A 19,026-nucleotide genomic window follows, 5' to 3' on the forward strand; every position below is an offset into this window, starting at 1 on the left:
CTGTGGCCCCAGCCTAGCACCCTCAGCGGAAAATTGGTCTAGAACTGACTTAGTTATTTAGCTAGTTGACGAAAGACAACTTAATTTGCATAATTTCCACCCATTTTTTTTTTACATTTTGGTGCAGATCCAGATAAAGATGTGGCTAGAGGAACCTCCTACCCGTTTACATGTGGAGGCCTCCATTTAGTGCTAGTCAATGTGCGTTCACCATTTCGTTTCAGAAGGAATGCCATGAGAACTGACCTCACATCCCACTTTTTTTGCATGTATTTTGCAACCTACGGAGTAACACAGCTCAGCATTAAGTTGGTATAGTGACCAGGGGTCACCAAGCTTTTTCAAACTGCTACTTGGATACTGATTAATGCGAAGGGCTACCACTTTGATGCATACTCTTATTTAAATTTGCTTAAATTATCAAAGTGTTATTACTAATAATTATATTTCTCAGTGTTTTAGGACACTTGTGTTGAGGATTTCTCACAATTATCAATAATTATTTTACAATATGATGAATATCAACATGAAACACTATTTCTTCTAATGTCTTAAAGTGTGTACATTTTCAAATCACTATTAGTACATTTCCTAGGAAATCACAATGTTCCATTACATGTTACTATCTTTAGAACAGGCCTGCGGCTAGTCATGTAGTCCTTGGGGGCTACCTGGTGGTTTACTATAGTGGCCAATATCACGATATTAGTTTCAGATTCACAGGGGTTGAGCATTTTGCACAATCATCAACTCTCAACATTGACCTTTCCTCCTATAGATATTCCTACATCCTTGCTGTCTTCATCAGCTCCTAGCATCGGAGAGGAACGTAGTGATGGACTGAGACATAAGTGGAAAAGCATGATGCCAATCCAATCGAACGCCGTCGTGTACGCACAAAGAGCATGTTAAAGATTCATTTTAAATTGCAAGACATACCAGTTGAATTCATAGCTCATCACTTGAAATCGTTCACCTTTGGCATAAACAGTACTGTGCTGCACCTCAGTGGAGAAAAGGTGAATTGCAGCAGAAACGCACAACAATTACAGCGTACAGCGTTCGGCCAACTTTGACTATATGCACATTTAAAAATGTATGTCTACTGCCACACAGAAACGGACACATACAAACACAGTACACTTTTCAACAATGTGAACATTTGAACATTCTACTTGAAGGTTGTCAGTTTGGATGGCCTTGACAGGTCAAGAGGGTCAGAACAAGTTTGATTGGTGCTGCAGTATCGTCGACCCCCCTCCCGCCCCCGTCCCCCCCCCCCAATTCCAGCGAGATAGCTTTGGAAGCTTTTATAGCAAAAGGCACATCATCAGACAAAGACAGTTTTCTGCAGGTAACATCAAGAGCATTTTTCTTAACCTTTTAAAGCTTTTCCACACAAACATACAGTCAAGTGTTTTGTCCATCCCAATCCAGTTTATTGGTTTCAAGTCAATACTGTCACCAGATAGTAAAATTTAAGTACCACAGTCTAACTAAAAGGTACATGAGGAAATCAGATACAAATGTAAATGAACAGCTTCTGTCATGGGCTAACTGCAACACAAGTCCAAATAGTGATGCTCATGTAAGAAATACATGTACATTACAAAGTCACAATTTGGTTGACAGCAATAGAATAAGTCTTCCCACATGTGCAGCATATAAAACATAAAAAAAATACATACAAACAATGAAATTATACGTAAGTGGTTGAACATTTTGTGCAGTTTGTTCTTTGACTGGTTTCCAGTGCTTTTTGGAGTGAGATGTGCTTACATTCACCTGCTAAGTGACACACCCACACACACACACACACACACACACACACACACACTCTGCATCGCAGAGATATCAGCTAGCACAAGGCACCTAACAGGAAGCAGCTACAAAGATCAGAAGCAGCGACAAGGCTTTGGTTCAGAGACAACAAGTAGAGAGTAACACTTCCTCTACTTCTATTCACGAACTGGCGCGGCAGCAACACGCCACGATGAAGATCAGACAAAGTGAAGCTGGTGGTCACGTGGGCTGGACCACATCGCCAGCGTTATTGTCACAGAGACAACAACTGGAGGACAATGTGAAGGAGAAAGAAAGAAGACAGGAGAGGAGGCAGTTGAAATTCGCACGTGGCAATTGGATAGATAGGGATATTTGCTACTCAGGGTATACTTTTAGCTGAATAAAGAAAATACACTTCTGTGACAAACGTTTGACCAAACGTTGTCGCTCTGTACCTACGGTAATTATGAGCAATGCAGTATTCACCACACAACGTGAAGGCAACGAGACACCTAGCACACAGTGAAAACTACCACTGCTAGCAGAAGATTCCTTGGAAAAAGGGCCACAACTAAAGGGTGACAGGTAAAGCGCTGGCAGAAAACATGCTATTATAATATCTACTATACACAGGCAAATCACGATACATACTGTAATGTTGTCTATATGCTAGACACTAGCTAGACTAGCTACGTGGAGAGGCCTACAACTGTAAACACGTAGGCCTCAGCCCTCTTTAGAGACGCCTTTCTTACACTGTTGCAGTGAGTCCTATGAAGTGTTTCGGGACAATGTATTTGCATGCAGGCATGACCGGTTAGTCCTATGAAGACACAGAGCACACAGACAGTGAGAAAGAGGAAGCAAGGAGAGGGAGACGTTTGCTCAGCTCATAGTGGCTCGAGGTGCTCTCATGGTCGTCATCATCGCAATGTCAGTCTGCATAGATGACAATGGTTGATTAACCATCATAATACCAAAACAACAACAACAACAACATATTTTAACTTTCCAATTGCACTTCAGAATTAAAGGGCCAGTGCGCGTGTTTCCAGTAATAATCTTCAACTGTGATGCTGTGACACTGAGCCGTTCTTGGAATGTAGTCCTCTTTACAGCCATCTCACAATGCTTTGTGCCATGCTTAGCTGCTGACTTGGAAACAGTCATGAAGGTCACTTTCAACACCTTGCAGTTGGGTTACACATACCTTCTATTAGCAACATATTCTGTTACTCCAGCTCAGTGACATTGGTAAATTAGCTTAGCTCGACTTTGAAGATTCTGGTCCATTTGAACAGAATTCAATTAGTTCTGCTCCAAAAACTGTTGTATGACTATTAATGAATTACACCGAGGTCTCCGGCCCTGCCCCACTGTAGGTGTGGCCCTGCCTTGAGGTGCGGTTGACATCAGTGAATCCCAGCAGTGGCGCGAAGGTGCAATAGTCTTGTGGCCTTTGCCAGCGCGTCAACATGGCTTTCTTGGTAAAAGGTTCAGACCTTGTAGGGTTAGGCGTGTTCCTGTGGTTGCCGGAACCTCGACGGCAGCTGCCAGCCTTGGGAGCGGCATGGATAGACGACAGCGGTGTGAACTCAGAAAGCTGACCCTTGTAGAGTTTATCAGCATTCTGTGTGAGTATCAGAATGGAGAAAAAAGATTATAATTCTGGATGGCTGCGGAGGAGCTACACAAACATCCCAGTTGGGTTCAGAGTTTCCTTTAGCATTCACAGCGTGCTTCCAACTAAATGACTGAATTGACTAAATTAGCAATACTTGATGTTTTTACTCTGATTGGTCAACTGGGATGTTGCGTCAACCTTTACAGCTTCCTTATTAGCAACCAAACCATGCAAATAGAAACATGAGCGTTCAGCCCCACGGAGGTTTCATTCGAAAGGGTACACTCAGTCACCAGAGGGCCCGAGAAATCCAAACATATCAAACCACCCAAGCGGCCCACACACATGCTCAACCACCTCGTAATCAGGCTCAAACTTCACTGATGCAGAACAACCACATTTATTAGACCAAGACACGCACCCAAAGATAAGCATTACCATGCTGAAGCCTTCTAGGCTTGTGTGACACCTAGCAAGGAGTCAGAACTCAGGCAGGCTTCGGCCTCCTCATAAGCTCTATTATCTGTCACATGCTGCATACACAAACACACCACACACACACACAGTTTTTCTCTTCTCGGTGAATCCAGATGTGACTTCAGTTTCATGCAAATGAATACATTGAAAGGAATGTGGCAGGAAAGAGGAAGTGTGGGCGGGCTGAAAGGAAAGGAAAGGAAAGGCAGCGGACGGGTCACCTCAGGGTAGGGTTAGAAACTGATTCTGCTGGAGGTCTGAGACAGCATAAAGATGGTGGAAGGCTGAGAGGCAAGGCACCGACGTTTCATCTGCCAGGGGAGCAGAATTGCAGTGGGGGAAGGAGGAACCAGGAAGTCAGATGAGGGTGAGGAAAAGAAGGGAAGGGAAGGGAAAGATAGAAGGTTAAAGCTTAGAGGATTTGTCAGATCTATAAAAAGGTGTAAAGTATTTAAGAGATACAGTTATTAAAACTGAAGGTAAGAGAGTGAGAGAAACATTTTAGGATCAATTGGGTGGATTACTAGCTCCACAAGTAAAGGGACATGAGAAGGTTTAGATCACAGATCTGGCCCTGAAAGGCCACACAGTAAGTCAATAAATGCACTTCAGCTTACATTTTGTTTGTTTGTGACAAAATTAAGAAAACCATTTTAAAATAAACACTTCTACAGATTTCAGTCACACCCGGTGCAAACAAAAAGACTATTGCACTGGTTTGAAATGAAGTAAAAAAAAAAAAATGAAAAAAAAAGCATGGACATGCACGCAGGTACGCTGACTGACTTACATCCTCAACAGCAGGAACATAGCCGAGTCCTGCATACATCTGCTGATCCACAGCCAGCAATTAGAAACGACACTGTCACAGTCTGGCCAAGCTTTAAACTACACTATTAATGCTGGAGGGAAATCTGGTGAGTTGGGCAAAAGGGGTACATTTACCCGCTAATAACTCACACCACTAGGGAAAAGCTCACCTGTATACGTTCTGTTGTAGTGGGCCACAGTGTCCTCCAAATGACCTTCTTAAGCACATCCGGTAGCAGACTGGCTGTCATCAGCAGTGCTATGCTGAGCCAGGCAGGCCCACTAGACAACATCTGCATGAATACATAGTACATCCTCTGGTAGTTGAGAAAAGGCCTGCAGGACACGGGACATGTCGGGACAACTAGTTCACATGGGAGAACAGCGGAAAATTGCAAAAACCGGGAAGTACCAAGCTTACCAGATGATTCCGCCCCACAGCAGGGAGAACACCATAAAGAAGATAAGTGAGCCCCATATTACAAAGTGGTTGATCCAGGTCCAGTAATGGGTATCGAGGGCCAACTGGAGGGATACAAGACATGTCAATGTGTGTGAGCGTGCATTTATGCGCATGTGCCTTTGAGCGTGTATGGTGTACCTTGAACGTAACGGTGAAGACCAGCACCGTAAAGACCAGCGTCCCAAAGGTCCAGTTTCCAAACATCTGCAGAAAAAAATAAGTTGTTCCTGTCTCCTGTCCAATTAATACATTAAGTTAATACTACAAAACACATATTGTACAGTAAAACATACAAGTAAATCTCATTCTATATGCGAAAAATGTGTGCACAAAATCAACAAGTCAATCAATCAAACAGATGGTGAAGAGCAACATGAGGCGGAGGGAGGGACAACAGGTGATGTGAAAATGATACTTGAGTATGCAATAGTCAAATTAACACAATGTTGGGTAAATAAACGAAGAACAAACAATTAATTAATAACCCTGGACCCTGCTTTTGCGCATATTATTGTTTGGTTCTGCACAAAGTACGCAAAACACCTTCTTTTTGTAAGTTGAATCCATTTCAATTCTCTCATCAAGCTCATAATAGCTAATGGCCATTAGTGGATAGAATACAACATAAACAACAAAGTCACAAGGTGCCAAGTAACCTTTCAAACACTTCACTTCCCTACGTCAACAACAACAAAAATCTTCTCACAGTACTTACAGAGTACACAAGACTCACTTATCCACTTCTTAATTCTTCTCTTAAGAATGGACGCAGACAACACCATCTGTCTAATTATATTTCTCTGTTTTCTTCTATGTATCACACACATACAACAACTGTACAAGGGGGTTTGGAATAAGAGAACACATGAGTATGGTTGACTATGCTACCAGCCTACAGCTGGTGGGTCTGCAGCAAGCATCAAAGAGAGGTACATGAGATGAAGTGAGCGGGCAACGGTTGGTTTTGTATGAGGCAGTGTGACGGGGTTGAACTGTGAATCTTGGAGCGGTGACAGTGACACGTGGCCAAGCTTACCATCTGTGTGTTGGTTGTCATTAGCTGGGACGAGGAAAAGAGAAGCATAAAAAAAAGGCAACACAAAGGTAAGAGGAGAGGAAAACGAGAGCCAGAAAAAGAACATCATGACAACTAAACAACAGTCTGCTGAATGGAGAGGGAAAAAAAAGAAATAAACTGATGCAAAGAAAAATAATAAAGAAGCTGAGAAAGTTTTAGGACAGTAACACCAGCCAAGAATGAAAGGAGGCAGACTGATGATGGCGACATTTGAGGAGACAGTCTAAATGCTCTCTGATATCTAACACCCATCTGGCACTATTGTACAGTAGGTCAGCACCTGTACATTGCACCTTGAATAAACTAAGATGAAACTATTTTAATTAGACAAGAGGTTCAAGCTGATTGTGGCTTGTTGTATGAATTTGTATTTCGTGTTATTATTTCCTTACCTGGGCCTATTTTATCCCCTTTTTCTTAATTTATTATTATTTTTTTTTTGTCAGTCGTTTTGGCAATCTCAACTGTGACCTAAAACAGACTAAGCAAGAGTGCTGTTGTGGACAACATCGGGGCTACCTGTCCGTTGCTGGTGAAGGTGGTGTTGTCAAACAGGAAGTAAGCCCCAAAGAACATCACAATGGCATCATATACACCTAAGACAGTCCAGTATATGAAGGTGGGCCACCGCAGTAATGAGTTCTTGGCAATGTCTCTGTGGAGATAATGATAAACCATAATGTTGAGCAACAACACATCTACCAATCAATACTTCATTAGTCTCCAGTGATCAGGATGTTATCAAATCATTTGAGAGAGTTTTTTTTTTTCAGTTTAGCAAATAAATAGAGATTTTGTATTTTTTTTAACCATATTTTCATGTCATCTAGTCTACTGTGTTCTGCCCAACAGGCACTTTGGAGCAATTTTCCAGTGGGAGGAAAAAGTATGCCAACCCTTTGTAATTTCTTAAAATTCTGCATGCGTTTGTCATCAAATCAGAATCAGAATCAGAATCATCTTTATTTGCCAAGTATGTCCAAAAAACACACAAGGAATTTGTCTCCGGTAGTTGGAGCCGCTCTAGTACGACAACAGACAGTCAATTTACAGAACACTTTGGAGACGTCTGATTTTCATCTAAAACACGTTTAAACAAAGAGAGTCTGTTTAAACTAATACCACACAAACAATTGTATGTTTTTATGTTTTTTTGAAAATAATGTAAACATTCACAGGACAGGGAGGAAAAAGTAAAGGTAATTACCCTTCGAAGGGTCTAAAATATTACACATGTGCACAACCAGGAAATCTTTTTTGTCAAGTTGTGGTGTGAAACTGTGGACCAGGATGAGTGAGGAATTAAAGCAATGTCCAAACATAAACCTCTTTAAAAGAATGTATAAAAATAGGTTGCACATAGGGTAGGGGGAAAGGGAGGACAGATGCACAATATGTATATGAATAATTGTGTGTGTACATAGGGATGTAGGTGCAAGTGTTTATAAGTGATACTGCATTTTTTGGGGGCGGTATATATGTATTGTTTGTATGTTGTGTAGCGGACATGCTCTCGCCAGATGGCACCATGACCACCGACCTCGGACTGCATTCCCTGTCTTCGCTCCACCGCCGAGACAGACAGCCACGGGGATGCCTGATTTATCTCACATGGATGCTAAATGAATTACCAGACAGTCCGAAGGAGCTCATCAAAACGGAGACTAGGAATCCTGACTCCTCACCCGGACTTTAAATCAATGAGCAGCTACCCCAGAAACCTGGACTCCCAGGCATGCCAAGATAAAAGCCACAGGGCCATTTGATCCTTTTGTCTGGGACAATGGATGGAGCATGAGTGACACCCACAGGCGGTGGAGAGCTACTGCAACTCCGGGGAACGAATCACAATCTTCACCGAATTTGAATGTTGCATGATATTTTAAGAACTTTGCATGAACGCTCCCAATGTTACCATCACAACAGTGCCACTATTTCCGCAAATTTGAATGTCTGATGTCAAATCTGTTTGTCAACTGAACCAGATGAGACAACACAATGCTACATTGCAAATATTACAGTGTTCTCAACAACTACATACAATTGAAACATTCATTACAGGGATTAAAGAGGATGTGTGCGTGACAATGCAAAGCTGGAAACTGGTCTTGTTATCTTAAATCCAATAAGTAATATTTTATCCTACTTAAACCACAAAACAAAAGGATGGAAAAGTAACATTAAGAGGCAATCTATCTCCACTTTTGGCCCCCTTTTTTTCGGCTGGGTATAAAGCTTGGAGTCCCCACTTTGTTGCCAAAGACTGGCCCCACCTCTCACCACGAGGTGGCGAGGACACATCAGAACCTTCCCTGCCGCAGGGCACCCTGCCAGTGCCCTGAGCTACCCTTTTGGGTGCCTGGGCAGCTCAGGGGCAAGCTCCATTGGGAAGGAAAAGGGCGGCGGACATCTGCTCCGAGTTTCTTGCGAACAGCGACACCCGGGCTTCGGCCGCCCTGCCTTGGAACTCTTTTCCTTGCTTTTTCTTTTTCCTTCCTCCCTTTTTCTGCCAAATCCACCTGTTCCCGTGCGGACCGGACCGGCCAAACATTCGTGAGATCTACCAGCCTGCATAAATTGTGTTCCACGCACGTAAGTCCAACTTGCGGTCTACTAAAAGTACAGATTGGTGCATATTTGTGTTTAAATTAACGAGAACAGGAATCCCCAGCTTTATGCATTGTCATCCCATGCTCATTTCCACCCTCAGTCAGTCTCCTTTGCCAATGTTTGTCTGTCCTTTGTTTTGCTTTTCTCTGCATTGTTGTTCCCCTGTAGATTCCCCTGTTAGATCTCATTATATTTTCTATAAAAATCCACTACCTGTATCAGTTGTGTGTGTGTTTGGGTTCGACAAAAGCCCTGTGGTTATCGAGAACTCTTATCTAATTCCTGCAACAACCTTCAGATTATGAGACATAGAGGTTTTTCGTCACTTTGTCCTGACGTTTTATACATCTAAAAAGAAACGTGGTGCCCCTTTTCGAGATAAAATAATTTTATTTTAACGCTTAAACTTAAAATGAAGCTAAACCGGAGGTAACGCAGGCGTCTGTTCGGGCTTATTATTTTCTCCTCAATTAATAACGTTTTCATCCAAACCAATATGCGCTACAGTCGTATGTACTGTATTTGGCACTTCTCCACACTTCTTGATGGATAATGTAGGTTAGGTAATGGTGAAGGGGTAGGATCTAAATAAGTATAATTTCTTCCTGCTGTCAGGCTAGCAGTATATGGTGTTGCAGGATGGCATAGTTATACTGTAGATCTTATTTGATCATTTTTTAAATTTTGTTTTGTACTGCATGTTTGAAATATTCAACCAATCAATATATATATATAAAGTCCTGACCTCAACCCGATTGAGATGCTGTGGCATGACATCAGGAGAGCTATTCACACCAGGCATCCTAGGAATCTTTTCAATAAAAATATGAAAACATATAATTGTTCGTGTGCTATTAGTTTAAGTAGACTCTTTTTGAATTCTTGTGATTTAGATGAAGATCAGACTACATTTGATGACCAATTTATGCTGAAATTTATGAAATTCCAAAGGGTTTGCATTCTTTTCCTCCCATTGTATGTCAGAAATATTTGGACAATATTTTGGGACAAATTTCCCCAATGTTTAAACACAATGGATTTCAAGTACAACAACCCAGGTGAAATTGAAAAGTAGACTTTCATTTCCTTTCACTCAACCTAAATATGTTAGTCGCCATTTACAAACTGTTTTATGCACAGTACGTTCACTTAGTTAAGTGACAGTTTTGCTCTTTTTATTTAATTATGGTGGTGTATCCAGGCAAAATAATACATCTGTGTCACTACCCAATCATTTCTGGACCTACAGGTAACGGTATCTTTTCCTGGATGAGTGTTTTTTGGAGGTGTGGCTTTAGCAGTGTGTTGTAGTCTCAGAAAATGCCCATGTCAGATGACCACGGTCTTCATTGACCCTGCTGACTATTCTGGATGCAAAGAAGAAAGTCAACTATCACGAGCCCTAACCTGTACAGAGATGGATCCTTCTTCAGGATGTCCATGTTGATGTGCTGCTCGATGAGACTGTAGAGCAGAATGGGCAGCGAAGTGAAGCTGATGTTGTACAGAGTCAAGTAGGCTGTATCATACAGTGGCTGAGGATGAGGAGAGACAATGATACATTACATCTGTTGTGGTGACTTTGTGCACTTTGCTGTGTGTATGTGCGTGTCTTTACCTGTTGTGAGAAACCACAGAAGAACTGGTATAGGAACTGCGGAAAGATGAAACAGACATTCTGCGGGAAGAGAAGCAGAAGCACGGTCAGTCTATTGCACTTTGCATGAAAACAACAATCAATCCACACTAGACAGTACCTTGTAAAAGAAGTACTGAACAAGTTCAGATATGCGTATGTAGTAATAGTGTCCATGGACAAGGAGAATCTTCTTGAGGTGTTTGAATTTCGGGATGGCATAGTCACTGTTCCTCACAGCCTGACGTCCCTCTTTACCCATGAGACCTGAAGGAGAAGGCCAGCTATGTTGTCATTGAAATGCTCCTCAGCTTTAAATGCTTGCAAGTGTGAAGTGTTAAAAGATGTGCTAACCTATGCCAACGTGGGCTTCGAGGATCATGCTAACATCATTGGCGCCATCTCCAATGGCAAGTGTGATGGGATGCTCCTTGGAGGCCTTGATCAGTTTCACAATCTAGAAAGGTCCAAGATCCAAGTAATGTGACGTGATGAGTGAACACCAGTACTCCTTGCTTTCCCATTTTATAACATGAACTCATCAAATTCAGGGGAAGAGGTTGCATTTGTACCTGCGCTTTCTGAAGAGGTGCCATTCGACAGCAGAGTACGGCACTGCAATTACGGCAAATTTCTAGAAAGATCTCTTTGTAGTTCCCTGAGTTGGAGTCCTCCTGGCCTGGCTTCATCACCGTTGAGAGGGTGGCACCATCAATGATGAGGCCATAGTCCATGTAGTCACCTGATAAACTGCAGTCACAAGACCTACAAGATCACACTTTGTGGACTAACAGTGCTGATGTTAATAAATCATTTCTGATGGACAATAACTTTCAGCTGCAATCCCCAGAAAGCTGCTGACATCTTTAAAAACATCCAAACACACCCAGAAATATCCCTGGTCATGCCACCGTGTTGCCTGAGGACCGTTCTGCTCAGATCAAACAGGACATCATGAAGGCTCTGTTCCTCTGTCCGCTTGGTAGTCAGCTCCAGGATTTGCGTGTTGCGGTGGAAAAGTTTGCTGGCGTAGCAAGTGGCAGATGCCGTCTCCATCTTGTCACCGGTCAGCACCCATACTTTCATACCAGCCTTGTGCAGAGACTCAATGGTGTCTGCTGCTTTTTCTTGCAGTCTGTAATGGTCAAGTTCAAGGAAAGGTCGAGGAAATAGTAAGGAACCCATCATTTGACTATTTTCTCTCTGCTTCACTCTCTACATAGCACAAGTTGACCTGCAATGCCTTCCAAGCTAACAATGTCTTGGAATGAATTACCACTTGCATAATTCAGAAAACTGCAAGTAGGGAAATAAGTTGTTACGGTGCACGTATAAAATCCATAGCTGATGCTGTGGGATGTTGGAAGAGAGGCCAAGAATACCATTGATCCATCCATCCATTTTCTACCACCTATCCTGTTTAACGTTACAAATGAGCTGAAGCCTATCTCAGCTAACTTTGAGCAATAGGCGGTGTACGCACTGGACTGGTTGTCAGTAGATCACAGGGCACATATAGACGGGGGCTGCAGCTATTGAATATTTTTAGAATAGATTATTCAATCACTTTGGATACAAAGTGAGTTGGCATTAAAGTATACGGCAAAATTATTTTTATCCCGATTACGGTTTATTAAATGATTATTGTTGTTCATTCCGTATTGCTTAATGGTTAAACAAGACAAAATAAACAATTAAGCAATATCACATGAGAGGGAGTGATGTTGTATTTGAAAAAGCGCTACTTCTTGGGTACTGATTAATGCTAAGGGCTACTGGTTTGATACAGATTCAGGTTCAACTACATGTCAATTACAAGTTATTCATACAAATAAAGATTATTTCCATAATAGATTCAACGGACTATTATTTTTTCATAAATTGATTATCATTCAGTTGTTCCTTAACATGTCAGAAAATAGGGAAAACTGTTGATAGCTGATTTCCAAAGTAAAACTAAGATGTTTGCAAATGTCTAATTTCGATTAAACACAAAAGATAATTAGTCTGCTTTCATTAAGGACTACAGAAAGAGAATATTTACAGTTGAGATGCTAAAATTAGAGGATTGGGACAATTTTTAGCTAAATAATGGCTCTAAATGATTAATTGATTATCAAAACAGTTGCCAATTAATTTGATAACTGATTAGTTGTCTTCGCCACGGTGGACGACTGGTTAGCACAGCTGCCTCGAACTTCTGGGGACCGGGGTTCAAATCCCGGCCCCGCCTGTGTGGAGTTTGCATGTTCTCCCTGTGCCTGTGTGGGTTTTCTCCAGGCACGCCGGTTTCCTACCACATCCCAAAAACATGCGTGGTAGGTCGATTGAAAACTCTAAATTGCCCGTAGGTGTGAATGTGAGTGCGAATGGTTGTTTGTTTCTATGTGCCCTGCCCGCCCGGAGATAGCTGGGATAGGCTCCAGCAGCCCGCGACCCTAGTGAGGATACGCGGTAAAGAAAATGGATGGATGAATGGATGATTAGTCGTTGATTAATTGATTCATTGCTTCACCGTTAATAAAGACAAACAGCCATTCACACTCACTATGGGCAATTTAGGAGTCTTTAAGTTAAGATAGTCCGCATGCCTTTGGAACGGGTAATGAAGCCTGAGTACCTGTAGAAAACTCACCCAAGCACAGGGAGAACATGTAAACACCACACAGAAAGTGCCAAATCAAGATTACCAGTACTACATACCAAATGATTTAGGAATAGATCAAATATGCTAATGCTGTCATCTACCTGTCTTCCACAGCAGTGGCTCCCAGCAGGATGAGGTCTTTCTCAATAATGTCGTAAGCCTCTGCCAGCCGTTTGTCCCTGTCCTGTAGTGCCAACTTGGCTCCACTTAACAGCAGGCAGACCTCCTGGTACTGTGCTGGACTGAGAGGCCGATATGCCACACAGAGTGTCCTAAGACCCTCCTGGGGAGAGATTCAGTTGAGGTAAGCTAAATACAGAAGAGAAATGCAGTGCATTATATCTTTGTATGTGTTTGAGTGTGAGCTCTCACCACTGCATTGTGCTCCACCCGAGCTCTGACTTGATCCACCTTGCCTGATATGACCCTTGGGAAGATGGACGAGTCTGCTCCTTTGCAGAAAAGGTACAGCTCACCTTCACACATGGGCACATAAACAAAGAAGAAGAAATATATAATAAGAGACATCTCATGAGTAACCCCAACTTAATATCCATATTACCAGTGCTGGCCCTAACAATGACGCTCATCCGCCGTCTGACTGAATCAAAGGTTAGAACTTCCAGGAGTTCAAACCTGATGGGGAGGAAAAAACAACAGTGTGGCTGCACTGCATCCAATTAACCATTTAATAAACACAGACTAACAATCTTCTGCAGCAGAGGGGTTGATAGATAAAAACTGTTTCAAAAGGGGACACTAACCTCTCAATTTTCTCCTCTCTGTTCAATATCTCCATGTGACTATCCTTGAGTCTGAGATATGTGAAGCCAAGCCTTCAGCACAACACAAAATATTACAACAAATATATTGTATAATACAAGTCTTTATGCAAGGCTGCATAATATTTACGACCAAAGTATTCATTTGTGCGTGTATGTGTCAGGCACCTCTTCATGCCCTCCACAAGCGCCACCTCGTCCGGGGATGAAGAAATGTAGAAGGAAGTGGACTTGCCATGGTGGATGCCCTGCTTGATGCCGTCCACCGTGTCCTCCTCTTTCACTTGCACAGTGTGGCATAAACACAGCGCGCGGAAAAACAGCTCCTCGCGCTCCTGTTGTTTTGACGGCCAACACAGCTACTCTCATGTACTTACAGACAAGTACTGTACATAAAGACACTCAATATGGGATGTGGCCTCACTCACCCTGGCCTCAGGACCTGGTGATGTGTCAATCATGTCCATACTATCTGCACCAGGCATCACCTAGAAATATGAAATAATGAGAGGACAGAACATAAATAGGGGGGAAAAAAGCATGCTGAAATATATTTCACATTTTGTTTGATGAAAAAGCATAATATGTTTTATTATTACCTGTCCATTACAGATCGCTTGGGCTACATAAACGTGTCCATCCACACAGCACTCAATGAACTCCATGTTGTTCTCTGTCAGCGTCCCCGTCTTATCAGTAAATACATACTCCACCTAGAGAGAATAATAAGGCTAAATCTACAGAGCATGCCATCTGGAGAAATGTTTTCACACAGAGGAAGACAGTGGGGAACCTGTCCCAGCTCTTCATTCAGGTCTGATGTGTTGACCACTGCTCTCTCCCCAAGCTCATGGTCAAACATCTCATCATCCCACATAATGAAATAGGAGCCCAGAAACTTCTGCATCTCCACAGTGACATACATGGAAACGGGGATAATGTAGTTAAATAGGACCATAAAGGCCAGGAAGTCTGTGAAGGCCCTGATCACCTGTGGAAGCAAGAGTAGACTGTGAGAGGCTCCAAAAGGAATAACACTTTAAAAAATGATAATAACAACCACCAGAGTGACTTGCTGCAATTAACAGACTCACAATGTGCCTCTGCCTCTCTGCCTCAGTTCTCTGATCATACCAGGGCTCGTCTCTGATAGGGTCAGCTTGCCACGCATATTTCAGCACCGTGTTGATAAAGGCCTTGCTTATTAGAATGCATAGGTAGACCACCAAATAGGCGTTCATTGACCTGCCAATAAAAAAAGCTGTTGAGAAACACCCATACAAATCCTCTTTGCACAAAATCTGTCTCGATATTAAGTCAATCAATCAAACTTTATTTATATAGCACTTTTCATACATGCAATGCAACCCAAATTGCTCCCAAGCCATCCATCCATCCATTCATTTTCAACACCGCTTATCCTGGTTAGGGTCACGGGACGCTGGAGCCTATCCCAGCTGACTTCGGGCGAAAGGCGGACTACACCCTGAACTGGTCGCCAGTCAGTCACAGGGCACATATAGACACGGACAACCATTCACACTCACATTCACACCGTCACTGAGTGGGAACTGAACCCACGCTGCCTGCACCAAAGTCAGGCGAGTGTACCGCTACAGCCAGTGTAACCACAATCCACCCACAGGCCGTACAGCGGACCAACGAACCCATGAATGAATAGAAACCAGGAGCAAGGTGCATGAGCGGTTAGCACATCAGTCTCACATTTATGAGGTCTGGGGTTCTTGTGTGGAATTTGCATGTCCTTCCCGTGCTTGTGTGGGTTTTCTATGGTTTTCTCCCACATTCCAAAACATGCTTCATAGGTTAATTATACTCAAAATGTTCCTTAGGTGTGAATGTGAGTGTTAAAGGTCCCATATTTTGGCTATTTAGACCTCCATAGAGTGATTCTCTAACATAGACTCAGTATAAAAGAGTCAATTTGATTTAACAAAAAAAAAAAAGGAAAAAAATACACCTTGGTTTTGTTATACGAGTGTCCAGAAAAGGCCCCTCCGACTGCTACTTCTGTTTGAGACAGTTTTGTATCCGCTTTGTCCATATTTTCCTAAGACCGCCCCCTTTCCTCCGACTGGTTGCCTCTGTGTAGAAGACCCACTTGTGAGAGCATACGTGTTTGTTATGTTGACAGCGCTGGTTTGAGAGCGGAGAGCTAGACGGAGATCTTCGCTAGTGATGTAGATAAGCTCAAGAAATTCGAATGACCTGATTTCAGGCCTCTCAGCAGAAAAACGTCTGGAACTCAGGAATGCGTGGACGATTTTAATTCATAGTTCACATGTTTACTGAGGTGGCATAGAGCCAGTATTATGTCCCAAAAACTGGAAAAAGTTGGTTTGGTAAAATATGGCACCTTTAATGGTTGTTTGTCAATATGTGCCCTGCGATTGGCTGGCAACCAGTCCAGAGTGTATCCTGCCCCTCACAAAATCAGCTGGGATCTGCTCCAGCTCACCCTTTTGAGGATAACCGGAATAGAAAATGGATGGATGAAGGTATGATGAATGCAGATCATTCTACTAACGATCAAGCAAGGAGTTAAGAAATCTAGTAGTAGTAGTAGTAGTAGTAACTAGTCTACAGGTTTAAGAAATGGATGGGAATGTAAAGAAAAACATACTTTTCTACTGCAGAGCGTTTCTGACACTTGGACTGGTAGTTGAGAGCCATCTTTGTTTCCATCCCAGTGTAGATGGCAACTGCTACAATAAGAGAGCAACATAAATATTCATTCGATTAGAATCTCCTCTTGAGGGATCATTGACAAACAACATTGCCACTATGATCCTAAATCCTTCTGTTTTATTTTACCGTAAATGTACCCCGTGTTCTTCAGTGTGGCTCCTCTGAGAAGCAAGTTCTCTGATCCCAATGGCCTGTGAACAACATTGTCAGTAGTAGCATTTTCAAGAACACCGGGACCTTAATATACAGGGAAGAACTCACTATATGCGGTATAATATCTGTTGCAGAATAACATTGACTACAAAACGTGACAATCACCAATCTACCCTGTATGTGAAGGGTAGACATGATAATATTACCTCGCCACTGGCTCATTGTTCATGTAAATGTTGATGCGACCAACAAACCTATTAGAAAAAAAAAAGAAATACAGGAAGAAACATGTTGAGAAAATGTATTCTATAAGAGAGTTTATGGCTGGCGTATGCAGGAGCATGTTTCACTGACTTGTACAGGTCTGGCTGTGGTTGTTCACATTCGATGGTCGCGTGGATTGAATCCACTTCCTTCTCGACGTTGTAAGCTTTGGTGTCCTGCACTGCATAGTATGTCTGAGGGTGGAGGAAAAACATAGACAAACTCTGAATGGAGACAGGCGAGCTGTTTCAAGTAACAGTCCAGAATAAGAAGAAATGCTCACGCACCTTGTGACTGCTCTCACCATCCAGACTGGCTGTGGTGACATAGCAGGTCCCATCATCTCGGGACGAGGACAACAGGATGAGATCGCAGGGGAATGTTTCATCTTCCTTCACAAAGACTATGTCTCCCACCTGGGGCAAATTGAGTAAAGCGCTAATTACCTAACGCTCATCCATTCGCCATGTAAGTGTGTAAGTGCATTTGGTACAGCCCAAACCCTGACACACACATACAGGGGTGGGGGTAAAAAAGTAGGTATACCATTTTTATCATGAAATAAAACCATGTCGTCCAGGGTAAGAGTGATTGATTTGGACACACACATGCACACAAACACACCCGCAACTTGTGACTCTGCTTGCGGATCACTTTGCCCCGTTGCAGCACATGGACAGGACACTGGTTGACGGCGTTGTCTGCTTTGTGTCTCAGCCAGTCCTCGTAACCCTGAGAAACAGAGAACGTCTCATGGCAGATGGCGACATTGGACATGACATGACATCCGACCTTAGGCTCTCACCTGTTTGATTGCCGTAACTGTGATGACAAAGAAGAGTGGGAGTCCACTGGTGACTGGACTGGTAGGTGTGTCAATGATCAGCTGAAGAGAGTAAGAGACACAATGGAAAGACAATTTTCAGCTTTGAAACAGGACACAATGGTGACATTAGCCCATTTCCAGCAAGCAGTGCTATTTTGTTCTGTTCCATACAGTACACATTTTTCACAATTTCAAAGGGTACAAAAATAACTGATCCAAATCAATACAACATTATGGAACCCTTGCAATGGAGTGCCAACCTGAATGGTACAGTAGCTAAAGGACCAAAATGGTGGTGCTAGACACACTGGACGATTGGTTTGGTCAAAAGAGAATCATCACTTCCGGGTTATGATGGGAATGGAATGGGAAGAACACAAAAAGCACATTTTATCAAACAAAGCTTGACTTTTTCATGCAATAGCAGCCACATGCCGAGAAGAAAAAACATCAAATGATGGGTGACCTTGATTGTCATCCATTGTTTACTTTGTAGTACTTCGGACCTGTTTATGTCATTGGCAATATTACATACTTGAAGTGTCCCACTAGTTTGATGTCACACTATTTACACAGAAGCAGCAATCGCCATCACCCATATATATGTGTGTGTGTGTATATATATATATATATATATATGTTTCAAACTGTACCATGGCGAGCTGAAATACTCTTTAATGAAACTATAACTAACAATAACTTTATTGTTGCGTTTTACCTGAACCAGAAATATGATGAGAAAGTAGAAGTTGGCCACTCTCCTGAATTGCTCAAACATATTCTTGGGGATGAAGTTCCAAAATGTGTACTGGGAACACAAAACAGTAGTCAGTTTATGCATCAGGGACAATTAAGTGTAAGAAATTCAATAAATGTTTGAATGTCTAAAAATCTTCCAATTATCAAAGTCATGCACCCACACTTTTTAGTCTAGGAGTTTGAATAGTTACAGCAGTACAGCTCTAAACTCTATGGGCTTGATTTCGTAAATGTTTGTGCATGCAAAAACGGGTACCAATTTAATTGCTCACGCAAACAGATGTGGACGCTGACCTAGTAAACGGGCACACCCAGGACGGCATCTGCCAAATGGACAAAACTGCAGCTAATTTTGCCCGTTCTGGGAGGACTAGATACAAATAAATTAATTTAGCATGCACTA

The 19,026-nt window shown here is 42.4% G+C and overlaps 1 protein-coding gene across 13 annotated transcripts in view; it reads right to left on the reverse strand.

Moving 5' to 3' along the window:
- Positions 1-1,415: 1,415 nt before the first annotated feature.
- Positions 1,416-19,026, reverse strand: part of atp11a (ATPase phospholipid transporting 11A) — a 49,972-nt gene continuing 32,361 nt past the window's right edge. Inside the window, exons 3-34 of one of the 13 annotated variants that reach the window (XR_009792064.1) lie at positions 18,583-18,672; positions 17,844-17,924; positions 17,663-17,770; positions 17,326-17,454; positions 17,129-17,232; positions 16,981-17,028; positions 16,748-16,812; positions 16,557-16,638; positions 15,007-15,157; positions 14,706-14,903; positions 14,512-14,625; positions 14,341-14,400; positions 14,081-14,247; positions 13,895-13,966; positions 13,693-13,766; positions 13,503-13,606; positions 13,232-13,413; positions 11,370-11,618; positions 11,056-11,233; positions 10,838-10,940; positions 10,605-10,750; positions 10,466-10,525; positions 10,255-10,382; positions 6,757-6,892; positions 6,196-6,219; positions 5,298-5,363; positions 5,118-5,221; positions 4,867-5,032; positions 4,677-4,715; positions 4,108-4,197; positions 3,848-3,942; positions 3,276-3,415 (exon numbers count right to left, since the gene is read on the reverse strand). Coding sequence is in view for 9 of the 13 variants with exons in the window: in XM_061799280.1 (XP_061655264.1) it covers positions 3,134-3,415; positions 4,867-5,032; positions 5,118-5,221; positions 5,298-5,363; positions 6,196-6,219; positions 6,757-6,892; positions 10,255-10,382; positions 10,466-10,525; positions 10,605-10,750; positions 10,838-10,940; positions 11,056-11,233; positions 11,370-11,618; positions 13,232-13,413; positions 13,503-13,606; positions 13,693-13,766; positions 13,895-13,966; positions 14,081-14,247; positions 14,341-14,400; positions 14,512-14,625; positions 14,706-14,903; positions 15,007-15,157; positions 16,557-16,638; positions 16,748-16,812; positions 16,981-17,028; positions 17,129-17,232; positions 17,326-17,454; positions 17,663-17,770; positions 17,844-17,924; positions 18,583-18,672 (3,471 nt within the window). In the remaining 4 variants the exon portion in view is untranslated. Of the gene's footprint in view, positions 3,416-3,847; positions 3,943-4,107; positions 4,198-4,676; positions 4,716-4,866; positions 5,033-5,117; positions 5,222-5,297; positions 5,364-6,195; positions 6,220-6,756; positions 6,893-10,094; positions 10,383-10,465; positions 10,526-10,604; positions 10,751-10,837; positions 10,941-11,055; positions 11,234-11,369; positions 11,619-13,231; positions 13,414-13,502; positions 13,607-13,692; positions 13,767-13,894; positions 13,967-14,080; positions 14,248-14,340; positions 14,401-14,511; positions 14,626-14,705; positions 14,904-15,006; positions 15,158-16,556; positions 16,639-16,747; positions 16,813-16,980; positions 17,029-17,128; positions 17,233-17,325; positions 17,455-17,662; positions 17,771-17,843; positions 17,925-18,582; positions 18,673-19,026 lie in introns of those variants that run through there. The other 12 variants (XM_061799312.1, XR_009792065.1, XM_061799322.1 and 9 more) reach the window with 12 other exon arrangements.

The sequence above is a fragment of the Phyllopteryx taeniolatus genome, chromosome 1 (assembly GCF_024500385.1).
Source record: "Phyllopteryx taeniolatus isolate TA_2022b chromosome 1, UOR_Ptae_1.2, whole genome shotgun sequence".
In the NCBI taxonomy this organism is placed as follows: Eukaryota; Metazoa; Chordata; class Actinopteri; order Syngnathiformes; family Syngnathidae; genus Phyllopteryx; species Phyllopteryx taeniolatus.